This window comes from Arvicola amphibius, chromosome 11 (genome assembly GCF_903992535.2).
Source record: "Arvicola amphibius chromosome 11, mArvAmp1.2, whole genome shotgun sequence".
In the NCBI taxonomy this organism is placed as follows: Eukaryota; Metazoa; Chordata; class Mammalia; order Rodentia; family Cricetidae; genus Arvicola; species Arvicola amphibius.
In genome coordinates, this window is record NC_052057.2 from 5,992,677 (window position 1) to 6,016,484 (window position 23,808).

Here is a 23,808-nt window from a genome sequence, read left to right on the forward strand (position 1 = left end):
AGGATCTCCATGACACAGGACACACTCCTAATTTACTCAGGAGATCTTGTCTTTTTTTCTCCTTCCTAATAGGATTCATGTTTTTCCCTCTTAGGGTCTTCTTTGTTGTCTAGGTTCTCTGGGTTTGGGAACTGTAGGCTGGTTTTTCTTAGTTTTATGTCTAAAAGCCACTTATGAGTGAGTACTTATTACATTTGTCTTTCTGGGTTACCTCACTCAGGATTGTTTTTATCTAGTTCCATCCATTTGCCTGCAAATTTCAAGATGTTGTGCAGTACTCCATTGTGTTAATGTACCACATGTTCCTTATCCATCCTTCAGTTGAGGGGCATCTAGGTTGTCTCCAGGTTCTGGCTATTATGAATAATGCTGCTATGAACATGGTTGCACAAATACTTCAAATTTTTATAATAGTTCTACTGATTGCAAATTTCATATAATGTATTTTTATCACATTCATCCCACACTCCTCCCAGGTTTGCCTCCCCACCCCCCACCTCCCCACCCCTTCCAGCTGTGTGTTTTCTTTCTGTGTGTGTTTTTCAATGACCCACTAAGTCCAGTTTGTGTTGCCCATATACTCACAGAGGGGTGCCATCCCCTGGAGCATAGTCAACCTACCAGGGCTCACAGTCTTAAAGAAACCTCCTAGTCTCTCCCTCCTCCTAGAAGTCACTAACCATCAATAGCTCCTCAGTTAGGGGTGGAGGCTCATGATGCCCTCCCCTCCCATGCTAGAGTGTCTGCTGACTTGACCTTGTGCAAGGCAACATCTATTGTGAGCTCATGAATGTAATGGTCCGGTCACATCCAGAACACACTGTCTCGCGCCTGTCCTCCAGACCTCTGGTTCTTACAAACTTCGTACCTCCTTCACAACGGTCCCCGCACCTAGGGCAGGGGTGTGATGCAGATGTCCCAGTTAGCCCAGCATCCCACGGCACATGTACTCTGCGCCTTGACCCGTTGTTAGCATCCGCAGCAAGGAACCGTCCCTGAGGAGGTCCAAGAGCTGAGTATATAGCCTATGAGTAGATAAACACTTAGAGGACAGTTTGATACTGTTTGCATTTACACCTTCAGCTTGTAAAGAAAAACTGGCTCAAGCTGGCACAAATTTGGCAGCAAAACACCAGTTTCAGCCAGTTGATCAAGCGTGTCCCCTTTCCTCTCAAGTCAATTTCTAATTTCAGTAAAAGACTCTCAATAAGATGCACCATCTCAGCTTACAGGGGCCACCCGTACATGCGCGTGCCGCCGCCACTGCAGGCTCTTCCATCCTGCGAAGCTGAGACTGTTTTGTTCTTTTTTTCTTTGCCTGTTCTTACTCACAGGTGCCTGCAAAACAATAAGATTCGCTTCGTGTCCGTCTCGGCTTTCAGAGGACTGCGCAGCCTCACCAAACTGTAAGCACAAATGGGGGGCTAGAGGGGAGTTAAACGGTTCCCTGGACCGTCAGCATCCTGTCAGGCTAACCCATTCCGGCCCAAACCAGTTCCCCAAACCAGTGAGTCGGTTGTCTCACTGGGTGGTATCCTGAGCATAGGAGGCCTCAAAGCCCACCCTCCTAGTGACACACTGCCTCCAGTAAGGCCCCGGTACCCACTCCAGCAACACCACACCTCCTAATAATGCCGCTCTCCATGAGATTATGGGGACCGATCACATTCAAACTACCACAGGGAGGCACACTGAATATTCTAACAATCTCTTAACCCCTTACTCTCCTGGAGTTGTTGTTTTTGCATATGCTATTTCCTCTGCCTAAAGCAACTCCTGCCAGTTCTTTTTGCCTTGTGGACTTCCTCCTTTCCATCACCGTTCCCTGGTGTTCCTAAGTGTCCCATCTTCACAGGTCAGGTGCATTCTGTAAATGAAGAGTAACCACACGTTCGACACATCTGTCTGGTTTTGTGTGTTACCTGTTCACATCGCTGTCTGCCTTTCCATATTCAATGGTCCGATATACCTGTCACAACTAGCCTAGCCCCTTTGGTTAGTTATCTGTCACTAAAACAAAATCCCTGAGCTCATCAACTCATAAAGAGGAAATATTTTTGGCTCACACGTTTCGAGGCTTGTCTGATATTGACTGCCTCCATTACTTTGAGCCTGTTTTTGAGGCAACACAAGCCCGTGGGAACTCGTGGTGAGCATTCCCCCACCTCACAACTGGGAAGTAAGGAAGAGAAAGACATCCTTCAAGTGCACCACAGACAAGCACATTCCCTAATGACCTGAGGATTCATTCCCACAGGGCCTTACTCCCGAAAGGTCCTCAGCTCCTCCCAACAGTGCCCCCTGGGAACCAAGCCTTTGACCCACAGAAACCTATCCAGCAGAGTAGGTCATTAAAACATAGGCCAATTCTTTAGCCAACTATGGGAAAAGAAAGGCAAGAAACGACACTGTCAGTGGCAAGGGCCCTTAGACGTCCAAGCTGGAAGTGGAAGGGAGTGCTGTAGGAGGGGACTCAGGAAGGGTGATGACAACCGCCACCGTCCTTCTGGCGAAACATCAAAAAGAATAAACTCATTGCGGTTGTGTCTCCTTCCCAGGTATCTCAGCCATAACAGAATAACCTTCCTGAAGCCGGGAGTGTTTGAAGAGCTGCACAGGCTGGAATGGCTGTACGTCTCATTTGTGTGGCATTTCCTTGTATTAGTTCCGATGTGCCGAAAATACATGTGTCACTCTGCTCTCTTCCCGCTGACAGGATAATCGAAGACAATCACCTCAGCCGAATCTCCCCACTCACGTTTTATGGACTGAATTCTCTTATTCTCTTGTAAGTACTCAAACAGGGAGGCAAGATGGCTCAGTGAGTGAGATGGTTCATGGGCAGCCTGGTTCAATTCCCCGGGCCTAAGGGGTTGAAAGACCAACTCCAGCTAGCTATCAACTCTACATAAAGACTGGCATACACACACACACTCACATATGCATGTACGCATGCATGCATGCGTGCATGCATAAACAGCAATAAATAAGTAAATCAATGTAGCAAAAAAATTTTTAATTATTCCAATTGAAAAAAAGAGAGAAATAAAAGAATTAAGGCTTTAGGCATAGTAGCATTAAATTTGCAATTATTAAAGCTTTCTTGACTAAGACCTACCTTGCCTATATTCTCTAAGGCTGCTTATGGGTCTGACCATTTTGTAACAAAGTCCTGCCCGACCAGTCTGAGCACAGACTCACTGTGGTGCCTCAAGTACTCCTAAGCACTGCCCCTCCTACCCAGCAACTGCCCCCACCCTTCCCCCACCCCCACAAAAGAAAAGCCTCATACGTGGCCATTGTACAGCTCATGCTGATGGGTGCAGGCTTCATCAAAGACTGGCATTGCTGCACCCTGTGTGAGACCCGGAGAGTGTAGAAATGTCCTTACTACCAAAGCACTTCAGTACTTTGGGGTGTGTAGAGAGAAGGTGGTGGGGAGACTTGTGGCTTGAGGGTTTATCAGTTTCCGAATAATAATGATAACTGTGTTTGCCTAGAGATAGAAAAGAACCAGAAAATGTGACGTTGGTGGTCTCTTTCCTTTCTAGAGTGCTGATGGATAATGTCCTCACCCGTTTGCCGGACAAACCCCTCTGTCAGCACATGCCCCGGCTACACTGGCTGTAAGTCGGTCTTTCTCTCTCTCTCTCTTTCTCTCTCTCTCTCTCTCTCTCTCTCTCTCTCTCTCTCTCTCTCTCTCTCTTTCTCTCTCTCTCTCCCCTGTCTCTCTCTAATACACACATATGTATATGTATGCATATATATTTACCTGTATAAGTATACATATATTTACTTATATATGTATATTTTATATTCTGAATTTGACTAGCTCAGATACCAGGGGTCTTCTGTGCCAGGTGGTTAGTGTATCAAGTTCCTTGCATTACTTTATTGTATTTTTATATTAAACATACTCAGTGGCTAACTTCTCTAAACTTTCACCAAAATGCAATATCTGGAAGAGAAAAAAAAATATTTTGGAGCCAGGAAGAAGGAAGACAGAAAGGAGGTCACATGGTTGGCATCACACTTCCTTTTCCAGCTGCCAAATCACTCACCTATTAAGTTGGCACAGAAAGCTAAGTCATTTTCATGTTATCCCTAAATTCTGAGCACTGAGAATGTGTTTCTTAGCACTAATCATGAGAAAGTGGGGGCTGTGGGACGTTTTGAGACAGTCCCTTACCAGTTCTGTGTAGTTTTTTTGGCACAGTAGCTTTACCTGGTAACAAATTTCACTATACTCCACTAGGGAAAGGTCAATCAGCAGTAAATATGTTTATTTAGAATATAAGTTTGGTCATGTGTGGTGGCTCACACCTGTAATCTCAGGAGAATAAAACAAGAGGCTAAGGAAGGAGAAGCACCGTAAGTTCAAAGAGAGCCGGGTGTGTGGAGTGAGGCCATAGAAAAAAAACAGACTAAAGGTGTTTGTTCTGTTTTAAATTAAGAAATAACCAAAATTATTACTTAAAAGTTCAATCCACAAACTGCCTACCAGAATCAGGAAAACTTTCTACATCTTGTTTTATAAGAAATATTCAAAAGTTGATGGTTTAGTATCCAAGTTCACAGCAAACTAGAGGTGTCAAATTACAAGGACAGGAAGATGATGAGAAACATGGGGTTTGTAAGTAGTGACAGCTGTCAACCCCACAAGAGAAAGGGGTCAGATAAAAAACAAAGCAGCTTTGGCCTGTGCTCACTTAGAATCCCTTCGGGGAAGCAAGCATTTTATACACATTTCTAAGGTCGGAAGAACCTTGGTGCAACAGCTCTTTCTGCACGTGGACAACAAGCTGAAGCCAGAAGGAAAACTGAATCAGTAACCTTCTTCGTAACTGAAGCCTGATTCAACAGGATACTCTATGGCCGTTTTAATTAGTGATGAAAGACAGCTGAGCGATACTTCCACAAGCAATCAATTAAAACCTCGGGCCTTGTGAGACCAGAGCGGGAGCTCAATGGTTGAGAGTTTACTTAGTGCGCGGCATCCTGGGTTGAATCCCAAGCACACGCTCGCGCGTGCACACACACACAAATGTGAATTGAGACTAATTTTTTTCGTTAAAACAAGGTTTCATTATGTAGCCCAGGCTGGCTTTGAACTCATTCACGGGTATCCTCCTGCCCCAGTCTTCCCAGTACTGAGGTTATATAGACGAGCTGCAGCAAGCCAATACTTTGAGTATTCGTTGATTCTTCGGAGAGCACTGCCACCTGGTGGTAGGTTCATGATTAACCCTTGGCGATAAAAGGAATTTTAAAAAAATGAATAAAAATTTTAAAAGTTAAAAATAAAATAAATAGAAATAAAAATACACATTTGATTTAAGAACCGACAAAAAACCTGCACCAAGGCAAGATGCTAAGCATTAGCAGCCACTTTCGTTGAACAAAAACTCTGCCTCCAGAGGGTCAGTCTGCTGTTCGTTCTACAGCCTGATTTCAAATGCATTTCTCTTAGGTTACTCTCCATCCTCACTACACCTTCATCTTCAACGGGCTCAATTTTTAGGTCCATTAATTCCCAATCCCCCCAATCTTTCAGATATATTTCACTCTGTCAATGTCAGCCTCGGTGCAGTTCCCAAATCAAGGCTGGCAGTCCCCCCGGAGCTGGCGGACACTGGCTTTTCTCTAGAGCTTTCCAACTTTTCCTTGGTGATTTCGGGAACTCTTCCACACGTGTATTGTGCATGTATCACTGTCGCTTCTGAGTAACTCCATGCCATCTGGCGACCATTACACTAAGTGTGTTTTGCCCTTAGACCCAGGGGCAGAGTCCACCCCCTTCAGCTCTGCCAACTTCTACCACGCACCTAGTGATGGGGTCAAAGAAGAGGGGCCGTGTGAGGACAAGTCCAGCTGGGGACACAACTCAGTGGTAGGGCACTAACATCTTAAGTGCAAAGCCTTCCACTTGACGTTCCGTGCGCAAAGAAAAAGAGGTACCTTTCGATGCTGCAACTAGAGTTCTTGAGATGACAGCCCCACACAGCGCGAGCACTCAAGGGGAATGCGTAGTGGCTCCCCCTGCTTGAGAGTGGAGAGCAGGGGCAGCTGTTACAGTAATTTGAAAAGGCAATGACGATGCCCCCTCCACACACAGAGGCAACGTGTTGGGAATCCTTCCTAGGACTGTTTAAGTTAGGGAGACGGGAACTAAATAGTGTCTTCTGGAGACCATCACAAAAAACAACGACTGTCAAAATGCAGAGAACAGCTGATCGTGGTGTGCATAGCCCCAACAATAATAACACTAAGAGACACGCTATATCAAAAAGGGGCTATATCACCGAAGGGGGATATCCACCCTGTGACAAAGAGGTACGGGCAACTAATGACTTCTGGGAGAGGGAGAATTAATCTTCCCAGTGATGAGCATCTAATTGGTTGCCCAATGCCAAGTGGTCAGCTCTTAAGTCATATATAAACAAACAATACTAAGAGATCCAGCAGGTCGTATGTATGTATGTATGTATGTATGCATATATATGTAAAAATAATAATCAAAGAAAAAGAGGTCAGGAATTTGAAGGACGGGAGAGACTAGAGGAAAAAAATGAAAGAGTAAAATTCTGTAATTATATTTTAATTTAAATTTTTAAATTATTAAGATAATAATATCTTATTATAATTATAAAATTATTAATATAATAATCATTTCTGCTTATGGAAGCACCTTGCACCTCTGGACAAATGACAAGTGTTTAATATGCTTAACTACTAAATATTTATTAACAAATTAGATACTTCCCGCAAGAACTGCTTTTCTTCAATTTCTTGGAGTAATAATATCCATGTCATTGTGGACACATGAAGAAGATGTGACTCAAAATATTTTTATTCCTTGGTACTGGGGATTGAACCCAGGACCCCACGTCATTTCTACTGATGATACAGAAAACAAACAATACTACATGTACATGACATATATATAGTATATGTGTAAATTCAGCTTCATACAAAGGATTTTAAACAGAATGTAAGAAAAGATACCTTTTAGATAGCAGATAATTCTTAGCAGTTTATTTCTGTCTACGGTTTAATTTGATTGTGTTTTATTTTTATGTTCCAGGGACTTTGAAGGCAACCATATCCATAATCTAAGAAATTTGACTTTTATCGCCTGCAATAATTTAACTGTTTTGTAAGTACTATTTTTTTTAAAAGTAATATCAACTCCCCTTACAAACCAAATGAATCTTGTCTATGGGCAGAACCCGGCCTGAGCGTGTGCGGAGGCAGGAAGGTGTGACGTCTTTGTCTGTGTGTGTGAAATAAGCCAGACTCAAAGGCAAACACAGCACATTTTCTCTCATAAATGGAATCGAATTTGCGTTTGTGAAGTGTGTGTGTGCGCGCACGCACGTGCGTGTGCACGCATGTTATGAAAGGAGAAAGGGGACCATGAGGAGAAGGAAGAGATCTTAAGGAGCTGGAGAGGAGGGCAAAGATACCAATAGTGCACATATCACATCAAAGCAAACTGAAGGACCATTTGGTCCATTCATATATATATGAATCCCATTATTTTATAAACTAAGTTAAAAAGTTTTTAAATAAAAGAGTAGATTCTAAAACAACGGGAAGCCCTTTGAAATTTCCCAAATTAGCCATTTATGCTGGTAGCTAACAGGGATCATGAGGAGGGGACAGGGTGTGGAGCTAAAGTACAAGTGCCCAGCATATGTGAGGTCCTAGACTCAACCTCTCTCTCTCTCTCTCTCTCTCTCTCTCTCTCTCTCTCTCTCTCTCTCTCTCTCTCTCCTATCTGTCTCATTCTCTGCCTTTCTCTGTCTCTTTCACACACACACACACACACACAGTCAAGAACAAGCACTACAGTCTGACTCATGTTTCCAAACTAAAGAGTCATTGAACTGGTCCATTCAGACAACTCTCTCTCAAGCAGTTCCATCCTAATTCTATGCTCTAGCAAACAAGAGCTCTGTGGTGCATGGAGCCTTTTGTTAGACAGACACACTTTGCAGATTGAGGAGGTAAGTCTGAAACAATTCCCACGCTCATAGCTGCAAGGCACCCAGTTCTTGTTAAGGAGAGATGAGGTTTCCCCATTCCTTTCAAAGCCCTTCTTCATTTCTAATTACAAATTTAAATTCCAATTCATATTGTCCCTCCTAAAAGACTCAGGAAATTCAATAATAAAACTGAGTTGAAGCTGGGTGTGACGGCACACACCTATAACTGCAACTCCCAAGAGTCTGGTGCAGAAAAGCCATGAGTTCCAGGCCAGCCAGGACCGCATAGTTGAGACCATTTTTGAAATTAATAATATCATACTAATCAAAATATCCAGACATGAGGATGCACTCTATCTTGGTCTGTTTGAGGGGTCCCTGGCAGTGGGATCAGGATCTATCCCTCATGCATGAGCTTTTTGGATCCCATTCCCTATGGTGAGATGCCTTGCTCAGCCTTGATGTGTGTCGGGGGTGGGGGGGCAGGGGAGGCTTGTTCCTGCCTCAACTTAATGTGCCGGGCTTTGTTGACTCCCCATGGGAGGCCTTACCTTTGCTGAGGAGTGAATGGGGAGTGGGTTGAGCAGGAGGTGTGGGGAGAAGGAGGAAGGGAGGAAGGAAGAACTGTGGTTGGTATATAAACTGTATAAAAATTTTAAATAAAAATGCACTCTATATTCACTATCTTTGTAGGAGTTATACTTAGTAATCCATGTGATCATTGTGTTGACATGTTAACACGTACTTTTCCTTTTCCTTTCAGGGTAATGAGGAAAAACAAAATTAATCACTTAAATGAACATGCATTTACACACCTCCAGAAACTAGATGAATTGTAAGTTTAACTAAATACGTATTAAGAATGCTTTTGTCCGTTTTACTTTGTATTACTTATACATATAAGGTTCATATATTTAAGAAATAGTAATTTCCTCTTTCCAAACAGTATTTATATGTAACGTGGATCACAAAACAATTCAGATAGCTTACAAAAGTAAACATAAAATAAAATATGAAAGAAATAGTCAAAATAGTTAGATCAGGGCTTGAGATATGGCTCATTGGTTAAGAGCATGCACTGCTCTTGGCGAGGACCCCAGTTCAGTACCCGGGACCCTGTGGGTGGCTTACAAGGACTGATAACACCGTCTCTCCAGAGATCTGATGCTCTTCATCCCTCAAGCTCTTTCACGCTTGTGCACTTAGCCACACACAGACACATACAAAATTTTTTAAATAATAAAAAAATATAAAAATAAATCATTCTGCCCTTCAAAGTTGATTAACCAACTGGCATAGGCGACTCCTCAGCTTTTCTCCTGTCTGTCCCCTGGAGGTGTGGGGGAGGAAGTTACATTTTCTGTTTGAATTGAGTCACCGAATTCAAGCTCACCGAGATGTTTTCGTGTTCAAAGGAAGCTGCAGTCTTTCTCCTGAAATCTGTCACTGGAGAAATGTCACAGCTTCTGCTGCTGAAAGCCCCTTTTAGCTCCGAGGTGATGTCATGTTAGGCACCCCCTCTGCACATGTGCATCCTGCCCAAGAGAGTAGAAGCCTGTGCATCTCTCTGAAAGAAATTTGAACCTTAAATGGCATGCTTTGAGGTTACCTTAATGAACCCGGGCAAAAGAAAAACCAGGGCCTCAAGTCATGTTCTCAAACAGAAAAGGAGAAAGGGAAGAGAGAGGCTTAAGGGACATCATACAGTCCATAAATGAAATTAATATGTCAGAGCCACGTTAAATACCATCAATGATCTGTCTCCAAGGAAACATGAAATGGGGGAGGAGCATTAGTAGCCCATGCTGGCCTTGCACACACTCAGTTATAGTTGAGAATGTCCATGAACTTCTGATCCTCCTGCCTCTGCTTCCCAAATGTTGGGATTATAGGTGTGTACTACCATGCTTGGCTCAGGATAAAATGTTCTGTGCTCCTATCCACTCCCTCTGTGAAGCCTGTCAACTTCCAGGACCTGGAGTGGTAGGGCACACGCTGAGCAGGAGAGAGGCTGTGACTTCAATACACACAAAAAGGTGACACTTACTTCTTGGTATTTAAAACAACTAACAAATGGAGCTGTTGGAAAGTTGCAAATGGTTTTCTAATAAATTTTCTACCAGTGAATGAAGTCTTCAGAAAGCAATAATGTGATTTGCTTGCAATTGTTTCTCTAGGGACTTGGGAAGCAATCGGATTGAAAACCTTCCACCGAACATCTTTAAGGATCTAAAGGAGCTGACACAATTGTAAGACATTAACTTACCACTTCTTTATCTTATTTTTCAATTGTGGTAAAAAATATATACATAGAACTGGGTCATCCATCTGTTTCTGTACCACTGGATTACATCAAGATCTCCCATATTGCTGTTCAGCTCTCACCAGCATCCACCCTCCTAGCTTTCCACTGAGTACAGAGCTGAAACCCTGTGGCCATCCAGCAGTAACGCCACATTCATTCCACCACAGTCCTGGCAAGCCCCATCGTGCTCGCTCTCTCTGTATCGTAGTTGCCATCTTGTGACCAGCTTATTTCTCTTTACCAGACCAACATGGTGCATCAGTGTGGAGGTCTGTGTCAGAATTCCCTTTGCTGTGAAAGCTGAAATAGCACCTCGTACACTGTGTACAACCATCTGCCAACGTGTGGGCACTTAGGTTGCTTCCACCTGTGTGCAAATTCGTGTCTGGACGCCCACACTCAGTCCTTTGGGTTCTGTGTGCCTTCTCGGCTCACAGCAAACTTAAATATACCCAACGAAGGCATCATAAATCAGAACTGATATTTTTAAAGTTCATTAATGCACCTACCCTATCAACTATGGTAACTTAGGAACCAGTCCACTGTAGAGTATCAGTTTTGTACTCCTGTGTTTCCATGGCTGGCTGGGAGCTGCAGCACACACTAGATCATAACACACACTGCTATCCCAAGGAACGATCAAACAGGATCTTCTTCTTTATCCCTTCCTCCCTTCCTTCCTCGATATTGCTGTACTGGAATTCAGGGATGTGAGCACTGGACCACTAACCACCTCCCTTAGAGTACAGCTTCCACTAAAGGTATATTGTTTTGTAAAGTGAGAACATAACAAGCCAGAAACCACCACTACACCCCTAGCTATTGGGGGACTGGGTCACATGGAAGTTCTACTTTTGTTCTGTTTAATTCTACTTCCTGTCAGAGCTGTGCCATCCTTCATCTCTACTATCAGGGCCCAGGGTCCTCACTTCTGCAGTACCAACACCTGCTGCTTTCATTTTTCTGGCTCATAGCCGTCTCAACTGAGCATCCTTGAGGATGCTCTGATATCAGTGATGTTGAGCATCTTTCCCACGTGTTTGGTCACCTGTTTGTCTTCTTGGGGGGGAAACTACTCAAGTTCTTCATTCACTCCACGTGAGCTGCTTTTGTACTTGCTGAGCTCTTGTCTTCATCCTTCCTGGGGCTCAGCTCTACAGACTCGTATTTTCCCGCTATTGTGGGTGGCAGGTCCCTCTGAAGCAGTGTTCTTTATTTTTTTTTTTTTTTTTTAATTTTTTTGGTTTTTCGAGACAGGGTTTCCCTGTAGTTTCTAGAGCCTGTCCTGGAACTAGCTCTTGTAGACCAGGCTGGCCTCGAACTCAGAGATCCGCCTGCCTCTGCCTCCCGAGTGCTGGGATTATAGGCGTGCGCCACCACCGCCCGGCAGCAGTGTTCTTTAATTTTAATACACCTCCACTTTTTAATCTTTTACTTTATTGTCCATACTTTAAGTTTCACAATACATGACACTGCCAAATCCACACGATGGAGTTTTCTTCCTATATTTTCTTCTAGTTTGATAGCTTTCTATTTAAGCATGTGATCCATTTGAGTTCATGGTACAGAAGGGTCCGTTTCTATTCTTTTGCATAGGATATTCAATTTTCCCATTACTGTTAGAAAGATTGTCCTTTTCCTGTTGAATGCCTTTGGCACTTGTGTCAAACGTATTTGATTATGTCTGAGTGGGGTTGTTCCTGTGCTCTGTAGTCAGTCCCTTTGGTCTGCGTAGCTGTAGATGACTGTGCAAGCCCTAACTTTCGTGTTCTTTTTTTTCAAGATTGCTTTTGCTATTTGGGCTACTTTGATGTCTTGCATGAATTCATAAATTTTAATATGGACTGAGTCTTCCAATGCCATGAACAAGAGTATCTTCTTCGTTGGTGTTGATCTAGTCCATTTTCTGCTATTAGGAGGCTACCACAGCCTGGCTAATTTATAAACAATAGAATTTTGTGTGGCTCATTGTTCTTGAGGTTCAGAAGTTCAAACGTCAAGGTCAGATCTTGTGAGATGTAATTTATCCTCAGCCATACCTTGTCTCTAATATATAAATTAGCATTTTCTGACGAAGTGTTTCATATATCTCTCAGCCACTTTTGCATCTTCCTTGGAGAAATGTCAGCTCAGAGTCTTAATCTTTTCCTTAATCGGATTACTTGTCTCTTTACTATTGATTTGAGTTCCTTATATCTTTGTAGATATTAATCCATCCCCTGAGATACACTTTCAGGGATAGGGAATCTGGCTCAGTGGTAGAGTGTGTGCTTGTGGTCCCTGGAAGAGAATAAAGCAGCAAAGGATAGAGAGACAGCTTTGTGAATCATGTCTTCCATGCTGTGGTCTTCTCTTATGGTGGGAAGAAGCTTCTGACTTTAATGTGGTCCTCTTTGTCTATTGTTGCCTTCACTGTCTACATTTTGAAAAATCTCATCCAGGCTTTTACTGTCTGAGTTCTGAAAGTCACTGCCAGGCCAGTGTCAGGGAGGTCTTTTTCTACAGTCTCAGGTCTTACATTTAAATCTTCAATACACTTTGAACTGTACTATACTTTTTTGGTAAGTGTTTCAAATTCACTCAAAGTCAACAAATAAATTCCCTTGGCCCAAGCAATTTTTAGGAATGACGTTGCTTTTTTTTTTTTTAAACAGGAATATTTCCTATAATCCAATCCAGAAAATTCAAGTAAATCAATTTGATTATCTTGCCAAACTCAAGTCTCTGTAAGTATAGCCATATACAGTTTTGCTTCAATACTAATAGCATATATGTTCTTTTGTCTTTTAATTCTGTTTTATTTCCAGATCCACAAAAATGTATGAATCCTTGATTGACTATAGACAGCTATTACTTCTATCTCAAGTGTTAATAAACTAAAAATTAAACGATAATGAATCCCTACATCTCTGCCCCCAGAGATACTGAATTGTGCATTTACATCTCTCAATGTATGGGACATAGTCATGGCCCCATTAATTCTGAGTACTTGAGATTTTCTATGGGTGTATGTCCTAGTTTGTGTCTCCATTTCTGTAATAAAACACTCACCAAAAACAACATGAAAAGGGTTTATTTAGCTTATAGGTTACAGTCCATCATTGAGGAAAACCAGAGAGGAACTCAGGGCTTAAAGCAGAAACCATGGAGGAATGCCGCCTACTGGCTTGCTTCCCTGGCTTTCACTGCCGGCTTTCTTACACAGCCCAGAGCCATCTTCCTAGGGATGGTACCGCCCACAGTGGACTGCGCCCTCCCTATCAACCATTAATCAAGAAAATACGATATGCCCACAAGATATGCCCACTGGCCAAAATGATGGAGGCAGTTTCCTCAACTGAGGTTCCCTCTTCTTAAGTGTGTCAAGTTAAACACCAAGATTAGCATCCCTATCCTAAAATAGAATTTTCTAGACCATGTAAATCATGCCTCCCACAACACAAAAAGGACAAAAATTCTATTAATGCTAAGAATGGTCTTTAGAAGATAAGTCTTAGCTCATCTAACTATTCTACAGTAAAATAGAACTTCACTGGGGAAAAAGTATGACTTAAAAGGTACTAGGAAAATTTAAAGGAGTCCAGAATATAATGTGCATGCTCTACACATATTCTACAAATATTTATTGACTAGCTGGCATGCATTGGGCATTATACCATAAACTGGGAATATTTTTAAAAAATAGGCTTATATGTCTATAACCTGGGGAAGTGTTCAGGCAGGCTGAGTGTGAGCATTTCACTTAGAGTTATGCTAACCTAAAGCCTTTGACTGCATTGTTCTTCACAAAAGTAACTATTTTATTCGCTGTGGATAACCTATGTTCTCTTGACCATTACTTGGTATTTTTAGCAGCCTAGAGGGAATTGAGATCACAAATATCCAGCAGAGGATGTTTAGGCCTCTCGTGAATCTCTCTCACATGTAAGTAGATGTTGGCTTGTCATTCACCTTCATTTTAATCTGTGTCCCCACATGTCTTGTGATAATACACCCATACTAAATGCAAATAAAATATGAATAATTTCTACTAATTTGCCTCTGTACGCTTAGTATTTAAGCCCCTCTTCCAAATTGTATGTTACAATGCTAACCCAGAGTGATGGCATTATTAAAAGGCCAAGTTTTGAAAATGATTAGCCCCTGAGGGTAGAGCCTTCATGAACAGCATTAGCGTCTTTAAAACAGAACTGAAGACGAGGGGTGGTGGTGCACACCTCCAATCCCAGCACTTGGGAGGCAGAGACAGGCGGATCTCTGAGTTTGGAGTCAGTTTGGTCTATATGGCAAGTTCTAACCTAATTAGGGCTTCATAGTGAGACCCTGACTTAAAATGAATTTGAGAAAGACTGAAGCTAATGCACCATAGTTCTGGGTTTGATGGGTACCAAACAAGTGGTAGGAGGAATGGAGAGGGGGAGGCATGCTGGGGAGAAAACTCATTGGGGAGAGTGCCTGCTAGGAAGGCGGAGGGTCTGAGTTCACAGCACCCATGTGAGCCTAGAACTATGTGAGCCTAGAACTATGTGAGCCTGTAACCAAAGTGTCTGAGGTGGCCAGAGACAAAAGATCACAGGGGCTGGCTAGGTGAGCAGTCTAGCTCTGGTTTCAAAGAGAGGTTTTGTCTTAAGGGAATAATAAAGAGCGTAACAGAGAAAGACTTCCTAACTTTCCCTCCTTAGGGTTCTACCATGAATGTATACGCAAAAGAGAAAATAAGAGAATTAAAAGTATCAAACTTTAGGAAAGGAAAAAAAGAAGGAAGGAAGGAAGGAAGGAAGGAAGGAAGGAAGGAAGGATGAAAGGAGGGAGGGAGGGAGGGAGGGAGGGAGGGAGGGAGGGAGGGAGAGAGGGAAGGAAAGAGGGAGGGAGGGAGGGAGGGAGGGAAGGAGGGAAGGAAGGAAGTAAGGAGGGAGGGAGGGAAGGAAGGAAGGAGGGAGGGAGGAAAGGAAGGTTCTCTCCTGTGCCATCCTCCCTGTAAGAATGTTTCAGGAAGCAGCAGGTCACCAGACATCTAACCTGCTTGGTTCTGACTTTTGAACTCCCCAGCATGGAGAATTGGGAAGGAAATGTTGATTGTTCAAGTTCCCAGGCTATGTGGTTTTTTCAGCAGGCTAAATGGTCTCAGACATCAGTTGTCAATGATTTACTCTGAAAGTTGGCATTGGGTGAATGGATTTGAGTTTCCCACACTCTGTTAACAGTTTATGGGAAATTTTTCAAATACCAGGAAACACAAATGTGAGAGGGGTCTACTCAGTCTTCCAGAACACTCTCATCTCTGATTCCAGTCACGGGGGCTGACTTTACCCATCAGTCATGTGTACATTTTATGTAGGTGCCACCAGATGAAGAAGTAAGAATGTGTATAAGTTATATAAATCAATTATAAATAAGGCTGAGGAAATGGCTCAGCGGGTAAAAGTTCCTGAGTTCAGATCCTTGGGACCCAAGCAGAAGAACAAGTGGCATGTGTCTATGATCTCAGCGCTCCTCGGGTGAGCTGGGATGCACCGACAGGAGAGCCCACCTGAAAGCCTGGGGGCCGGATAACCTAGACTATGAAGCACAACAACAGACAACAAGAGAGATTCTGCCTCAAAAACAAGGTGGGAGGTCAGGACCAGCACCGGAAGCCGTTCTCTCACCTACACACACACACACACACACACACACACACCATGGCACACATGAGACCTCAAGTGTATGAGGTACATACACACATCTCACATACAACACACACATGTATGCATGTATGCATATATGTATATATTAATTTGTAGCAATTATTTTTCTATCTTTTAAGTATTGTATATGATATACGTATATATAATATACATATATAATATATAAACATATAATTTAAACATTAGAAATAAATAGTTGGCTACAGATTAATGAAGTCAGGAGAACTCTTCCCCAGGGAAAACTGTCCCTAATGTCAGAATGTGACCGGAGGAAGTGCAAGGATGAAATAGTAGCTTTTGTAAATCCCATGCAGTGTGTCTTGTTTGGCATTGATTATAACTTTTCTAAATATTTTGAGTGAAGCTCATAGCAAGTGCTCGAAGCTGACAGAAGTACTAGCTTGCTCTTCACACTGGCAATTTTCAGTGATTTAGAAGTACCTTGTCAGTCACAGTGCAATCTTCCTGGCACTGTAAGTCTACACAGGACATGGCTCATGTTCCCATGATTTCTCGGAGACAAGGCTTTTATAAGTTTCTTCGCTTGCCTACAACAAAACAGTCTGACCCAGAAAAACTGAGTTGATTGGAAGAAACTAGTATGGTTTGTAAAACTGAGAAATAACTAAAAGGGGAACCTGAGTTGGGCAGGTATCGTGGAATCAAGAGTTGGACCAAACACGGACAAAATAAGCCATTCACACGCCAGCACCAAGGCTCAGGATTCCTTATAGGGTATTTGCCTACCCTGGGCTAGGGGAGGGTCTCCACTGTACCTCCACTGTGGGTCCTGGAGCTAGAGAATGACTTCCCTCAGAAGAAATCAAGACACTGTTGCTAAAAGTTGAGTCTGTGCTAAGCAGCTAAACTAGCAACCAAGTGTCTGCTCAAGTTATTTCCATGAAAGCAGTTCACCCCCAGACACTTACAAGAAGAAACATCACGTCCTCCCTTATAGATTCTCTGTTCCACCCCATCACAGCTCATGCAGAAATCAAACTAGCAAATGGACACACCAGCAACTGACCTTGCCTATTGCGAGACACAAAATAACCATCTGCCTTGTACCATTTACTACTGCAACTTTTTATACTGCAGAGATAATTCCTATGGTTTTGCCACCCATCTTTGCCTATGAGGCAGACTGGCACAGTCTAAATTCTAATATCTACAATTACTAGAAAATGTCCCATCAACTAGATTCTCCTCCATTGAAGATTTATCTCCTATTATGGTGGTACTACCACTGATCTCATGGAATTCATTTATTTCTGATGTCTAAAAGATGCCCAGGAAGTGTTGCTTGTGTTGCTTCTGACACACAGTGATTCTTGTTTATCCAGATGCTGTCTTTATCAAAGTGGGTATCTATAAAAGAAAACATTTCATTCTTCATTGTGTTTCAAAATCCAGTGTGAGTGATAAATATGTTTAGCAGTTATTGATAATAAGTTGATGTAATGTTATATTATAACTTCTATGACAAAAAGCTATGGAAGCAGCAAGGAGAAAGCTTTTGATTTTTTTACCCAAGAGCCGAGCAGTAAGATCAGCCGTGGCAAAGTTATGGCTATAAGAACTCCATAACCGTGTGTTTATAAGGACCGAATTCTGGAAACAGTCATTGAAAGCGTCTTTGATAAATTGCTTCTCATGTTCACAAGCTAACCAATTATGTATATACTAAGACATGTCTAACATGTATTCATTACACCCGCTTTCAGTTCTTAACCACAGTTCTTTTACTGTAAAGTCAAGTGACTAAGAATTAAATTTTGAACTTCAGAATCATGGGGAATCAGTAAGGAATGTTTTCTATTCCACGAAATCTTATATGAACACATTTTTGACTGAGAAAATGTTGAAAACAAATAGCAGTGATGTTTAACTTAATGTTAAACATACGCTCTAATTTTGTCTTCTCTTTATACGTCAGCTATTTTAAGAGATTTCAGTACTGTGGCTATGCCCCTCACGTGCGCAGCTGTAAGCCCAACACGGATGGAATTTCGTCTCTGGAGAACCTCTTGGCAAACATCATTCAGAGAGTCTTTGTCTGGGTTGTGTCTGCAGTTACCTGCTTTGGAAACATTTTTGTCATTTGCATGCGACCCTACATCAGGTCTGAGAACAAGCTGCATGCTTTGTCCATCATTTCTCTCTGCTGTGAGTATTTCCCGGTTAAAGAGGAACTCGGTTTGAAACGTGCAAAGCTGTTGCTACTAGAAAATATATTCTGTGGGACTGAAGAGATGGCTCAGTGGTGATGAGCACACACAGCTCCTTCAGAAGACCCAAATTGGGTTCCCAGCCCCCGTACATGGTGGCTTACAACAGCTTGTAACGTCAGCTCCAGGGACTTCAACACCTCTGGTCTCCAAGGGTAAATACAAGCATGTGCACATACCCACATGCAAACACAGATGTACCCATGCATAATAAAAATAAAACCTTGTAAAAGAGAGAGAGGGGCCGAAGAGGCCAGAGAGATGAAGCAGCAGTTAAGGGCATATGTTGTTCTCACAAAGTACCCAGGTTCAGTTCCCAGCACTCACATGGTAGATACAACTGTTCATACCTCCACTTTCAGGGGGTCCTCTTTCTGACTTCTGTTGGCACCAGGCACCACACGTTCTTACCTGCAAGGAAACATGCCCATACTATAAGATAAATAAATCTTAAAACAATCTCAGAAAGAAAATAAGTTCTGTGAGTGTTAGAAAGATGAGATTTTAAATCTTACTTCTTTTTATTTATATGGTATTTTTGCCTTTTCTACATAAAAAAAAAGATCACTTTAGTTGTAAAAAAAATTAGTTTTAAAGCTGAGAAAACTTAGGGGCTAGAGAAATGGCTGAGCAGTTCAGAGTGGTTACTTCGTAAGGACATATACATACATACATACATGAATCATTTTAAAAAATTGAACTGAATGATTTCACTACAAATGAAAATGACGACTTCCCCTCTGAACCAACTAAACAAGGCACATATGAGCTCAGACTGAAACAGCAAGCACAGGGCCTACACGGGTCTACCCCAGGTCCTCTGTGTATGTATCATTGCTGTTAGCTTAGCATCTTTATGAGACTCCTGACTATGAGACCAAGTGGGTCTCTGACTCCTGAGCCTGCTCTTGGGACTCTTTTCCTCCCGTTGCGTTGCCATGTCCAGCTTCGATATGAGGGGTGTTTTGTTTTGTTTTGTTTTGTTGGTTTTTCGAGACAGTTTCTCTGTGTATAATCCTGGCTGTCTTGGAACTTGCCCTATAGACCAGGCTGGCCTCAAACCTAGAGATCCACCTGCCTTTGCCTTCCAAGTGCTAGCATTAAAGACCTGTGCCACCACCACCCACCCGGCAAAAAAGGATAGTTTTTGCTTCATCTTATTATATTTTATTTTGTTATGTTTGGTTGTTATCTCTTAGAAGCCTATTCTTTTCTAAAGAGAGACAGAAAGGGAATGGCTCCAAAGGAGAGAAGAAGTAGGAAGGAACTGGAAGGTTTAGAGAGAAAGGAAAGTATAATCAAAATATATTGAGAAAAAAATCTATTTCCAATAAAAGAGAAAAGAACATTTTCACACCCAGAGCTGTGTTTGTTCTTGGTTTGCATATTTAGTTACTAAACACTGATTTTACCACTTGTCATTTTTCTGGTCTCTGAGCTACTAGAATATTTTTCACTTGAAGCTTAAAATATGCAAATAGGGAAGTATTTCCGGGTAGTATTAATTTTAAAAAATCAGACTTCAGGACGTCCCAAGCTGATTATGTATGTATGTTTTTCAAGACAGTTTCTCTGTAGCTTTGGAGCCTGTCCAGAAACTAGCTCTTAAAGACCAGGCTGGCCTCGAACTCACAGACATCTGCCTGTCTCTGCCTCCTGAGTGCTGGTATTAAAGGCACAGGCAACCACCACCGGCTCCAACCTATGAATTCTTAAGAGAGTAAAATGTGTCTCCTCTTAATATAGAAGAAACTGGATCGGGCTGGAGAGATGGCTCAGAGGTTAAGAGCACTGCCTGCTCTTCCAAAGGTCTTGAGTTCAATTCCCAGCAACCACATGGTGGCTCACAACCATCTGTAATGAGATCTGGTGCCCTCTTCTGGCTTGCAGGCATACACACAGACAGAATATTGTATACTAACTAAATAAATAAATAAATAATAAATATTTAAAAAAAAAAAAAAAAAAAAAAAAAAAAAAAAAAGAAACTGGATCATTTAAAATGTTGACCCAGCACTCGGGAGGCAGAGGCAGGTGGATCTCTGTGAGTTCGAGACCAGCCTGGTCTACAAGAGCTAGTTCCAGGACAGGCTCTAAAGCCACAGAGAAACCCTGTCTCGAAAAACCAAAAAAAAAAAAAAAAAAAAAAAAAAAAAAAAAAAGAGCTAGTTCCAGGACACTCCAAAGCCACAGAGAAACCCTGTTTCGAAAAACAAAATTAATTAATTAATTAAAAATTTAAAAAATGTTTCGTGTAAAGGTAAGCATACTTTGTGTTTCTCTGAACCTGTAAACTTCGGACTCTCATAGGTGCTGACTGCCTAATGGGAGTATATTTATTCGTGATCGGAGCCTTTGACCTCAAGTTTCGGGGTGAATATAACCAACATGCGCAGCCATGGATGGAGAGCGCTCATTGCCAGCTTATGGGGTCTTTGGCCATTCTATCCACGGAAGTATCCGTTCTGCTTTTAACATTCCTAACATTGGAAAAGTACATCTGCATCGTGTATCCTTTTCGGTGTCTCAGGCCTCGGAAAAGCAGAACAATCACGGTTCTGACTTTCATTTGGATTGTTGGGTTTATAGTGGCTTTTGCTCCACTCAGCAATAAGGAATTTTTCAGAAACTACTACGGCACGAACGGAGTGTGCTTTCCACTTCACTCAGAGGACTCGGGAAGTACGGGAGCCCAGATCTATTCCGTGGTGATTTTTCTTGGTAAGAAACCCTGCATTGCCAGCCTTTGTGTGTTCCAGCTCTAGCTAGTGATGCAGGAGCTGACCAATCCCTTTGTCTGAGGGGCGTGACCCCTCGGGGCCCCAAATACCTTTAAAAGATCCGTGTGCTTTTGTTTGCTCTTTTTTATTTTCCTGCGCTCCTAGCTGGAACCTTGGCTTTTGTAAGTTCCCTTTTCTTTCCTTTATTAAAGCTAAATATTATATATTCAAGCTAGTCTGGTTAATCATAATTGCCGATCGACCATGCCCCTACAAGCTAGAGTCATTCACAGTAGGGAACTCATTTATTTAAGCCTTCTGTTGTTTACAAAGTTCTGTCCTTCCAACGTGCAGCTGGAGGGGTGAATGCAATCAGAATCAGAATACCAAGGGAGAATTCGGTTCCCTCAAATGACACTTTTAGCAGCTAAATTCCAATCTGATGTATTCAATAAAGGACATTAAGTGATTACATTTCACATACTTACCCCCAATAATATAAACATAATGATATTTGCTATTTTTCAAATTCCTATGTACAGGAATGCATAACTTTGGCTGCAGCATATATGTGAAACTGTTCTAAAACAAAAAATGAAAATATTCTCAAAGCACAGCACAAGGTTTTTAAAATATGAGAAAATATCATTAATATTAGAGAGCAAATGACCTGTGATATTTGTCAAATTTATTTAATATGCTAAATTAAAATTAAACATATCATCCTTCATTACTTCAACAATATTTGAGTCAAAAGAATTCATGACTTCTGTGTATGAAGTGATTCTGAAAAGCAAACAAAAAATAAGAAAAAAGATTTATTAAAAGTTAAGCATCGGCTGGAGAGATAAGCAGTTAACGGCACTGCCTGTTCTAAAAGTCCTGAGTTCAATTCCCAGCACATCCTTGACAACATGAGTTGTCATGTGTTTTATGGATCTTGGTTATGCAACTGGTGTCAGATGAAATTTCAAAGGAGTTTGATTCACATTTCCCTGATAGCTAAAACTGGTGAATGTTCCTCTAAATGTTCCCGAGCGATTTAGAACTGTCTTTTTAAGTCTGTACCCTGCTTTTCATTGGTTTATTTTACTGATGTCCAGTTCTTTTTTCTTTTTAGCTCTTTATATATGTTAGATATTGAATGTGTCATTAATAAAAATCTTTTCCCATTCTGTGGCCTACTTCTTTTTCTGAATGGTGGTGTCCTTTGCCATTCAGAAGCTTGTCAGTTTCATGAGGTCACGTTTATTAATTGTTGTTAGAAGTACCCGTTGAAACAATCTTTTTCTATGATAAAACTATTATCTACTTTCTCTTTTATCAGACTGAGGATATTCAGCCATATGTTCAGGTCTTTCATACACTTTAACTTGAGTTTTGTTCAGGATGACAAATATGGATCTATTTGAATCCTTCTGCAGGCAGCTTGCTTCTTAGATCTATTTGCTTGGAATAACTTTTTCCATCCTTTACACTGAGCCAATATCTATCCTTGATGTTGAGGTGTGCTTCCTGGATGCAGCAGAATAGTGGATCTTAGCACTTAGTCTGTCAGCCTGCATCTTTGTATTGGGAGAATTGAGACCATTGATGCTGAAAGCTTCAACGTTTGTTTTGTTCATTCCTGCTATTTGGATGTTATGGTGTGAGATTTTTCCACTCTTTTGATTTGCTGGTCTGGGATCATTTATTCCTTGTGTTTTCTTAGGAGTGGTTAGTCTTCAGGTTGAAGTTTTCATTCTAGTGCCTTCTCTAGGGGTGGAGTTGTTTTGCTTTTATTGTGGAGTGTTTTTCTTCATCTATTGTGATTGAAAGTTTTGCTGGGTATAGTAATCTGGGGGTGGCATCTGTGGGCATCTCTTAGAGTTTATTAAACATCCATCTATACCTGTCTGGCTTTTAGAGTCTCCGCTATTTGTTTATGCTTTCACAGACGTTACTGGTAGACTTCTTTATGCCCTCTTTGAGGTCCTTGAGCATATTCATAGTGGCTATTTTGAAATCCTTGTTTGGGGCTGAAACTATATAGCTTTTTCAGGACCTACTAGAGTAGGGTTCCTGGGTTCTGGTGGAGACATATTGTCTTGGCTACTAACTATTGTGGGTTTTTTTTGTACTGGCATCTAGGCATCTGGGTTTGTGTGGACAGAAGTTTCTGTTCTGCCTGGTTCTGTAGTTGTAAAGTTCCAAAGAAATACACAGAGGTCTGCATTAATTATAAACTGGTTGGTATATTAGCTCAGGCTTCTTATTAACTAATTCTTACATCTTAAGTTAGCCCATTATTCTTGTCTATGTTAGCCATGTGGCTTGGTGCCTTTATCAACAAGACATTCTCATCTTGCTTCCTCTGTGTCTGGGTGATGATCGCAGACTGAACATTTTCCTCTTCCCAGAATTCTCCTGTTCTTGTTGCCCCGCCTCTACTTCCTGCCTGGTCACCCTGCCTATACCTCCTGCCTAGCAACTGGCCAATCAGCATTTTATTAAAGTAAAACAAATGACAGGATACAAGACCATTATCCCACAGCGGGTTTAGGATTAGTATGATTTAGGTGCTGACGTCAGGTCTTGTCTTTGATAGGTTGAATATTCTTGCTTCTGTTATCCTCTCTGGATCTTCAGAGAGTATGATAGCTGAGGGTTGCCTGGGAGGGAGTGCTTTTGAGTCCCTGTCAGGTATGGCCACTGGGAGTTCCAGATTGAATGTATTTCTAGGTATTGGGAGCTGAAATGAAGGACTGGGGGTGGGCGGTAAGGGAGGTGGGACCCCAAGGGTCTACAAGAGGGAGGAGAGCTGGGTCTGTTTCAAGGTCTGAGGGAGTATCCAGAGAGTGCAATCAGAGAGGAAGGACAGGCACTTGTAGGTGGTCTGCC

General features: G+C 41.9%; 1 protein-coding gene across 1 annotated transcript in view; it reads left to right on the forward strand.

Annotated features, from left to right (window-relative positions):
* The window catches only part of Rxfp1 (relaxin family peptide receptor 1), a 79,384-nt gene that overhangs the window by 51,730 nt on the left and 3,846 nt on the right, over window positions 1–23,808 (forward strand). Inside the window, exons 6-16 of the mRNA XM_042055985.1 lie at window positions 1,335–1,406; window positions 2,559–2,630; window positions 2,717–2,788; window positions 3,552–3,626; window positions 7,085–7,156; window positions 8,752–8,823; window positions 10,166–10,237; window positions 12,948–13,019; window positions 14,146–14,217; window positions 17,917–18,146; window positions 20,519–20,929. Coding sequence (XP_041911919.1) covers window positions 1,335–1,406; window positions 2,559–2,630; window positions 2,717–2,788; window positions 3,552–3,626; window positions 7,085–7,156; window positions 8,752–8,823; window positions 10,166–10,237; window positions 12,948–13,019; window positions 14,146–14,217; window positions 17,917–18,146; window positions 20,519–20,929 — 1,292 coding nt within the window. The remainder of the gene's footprint in view (window positions 1–1,334; window positions 1,407–2,558; window positions 2,631–2,716; window positions 2,789–3,551; window positions 3,627–7,084; window positions 7,157–8,751; window positions 8,824–10,165; window positions 10,238–12,947; window positions 13,020–14,145; window positions 14,218–17,916; window positions 18,147–20,518; window positions 20,930–23,808) is intronic.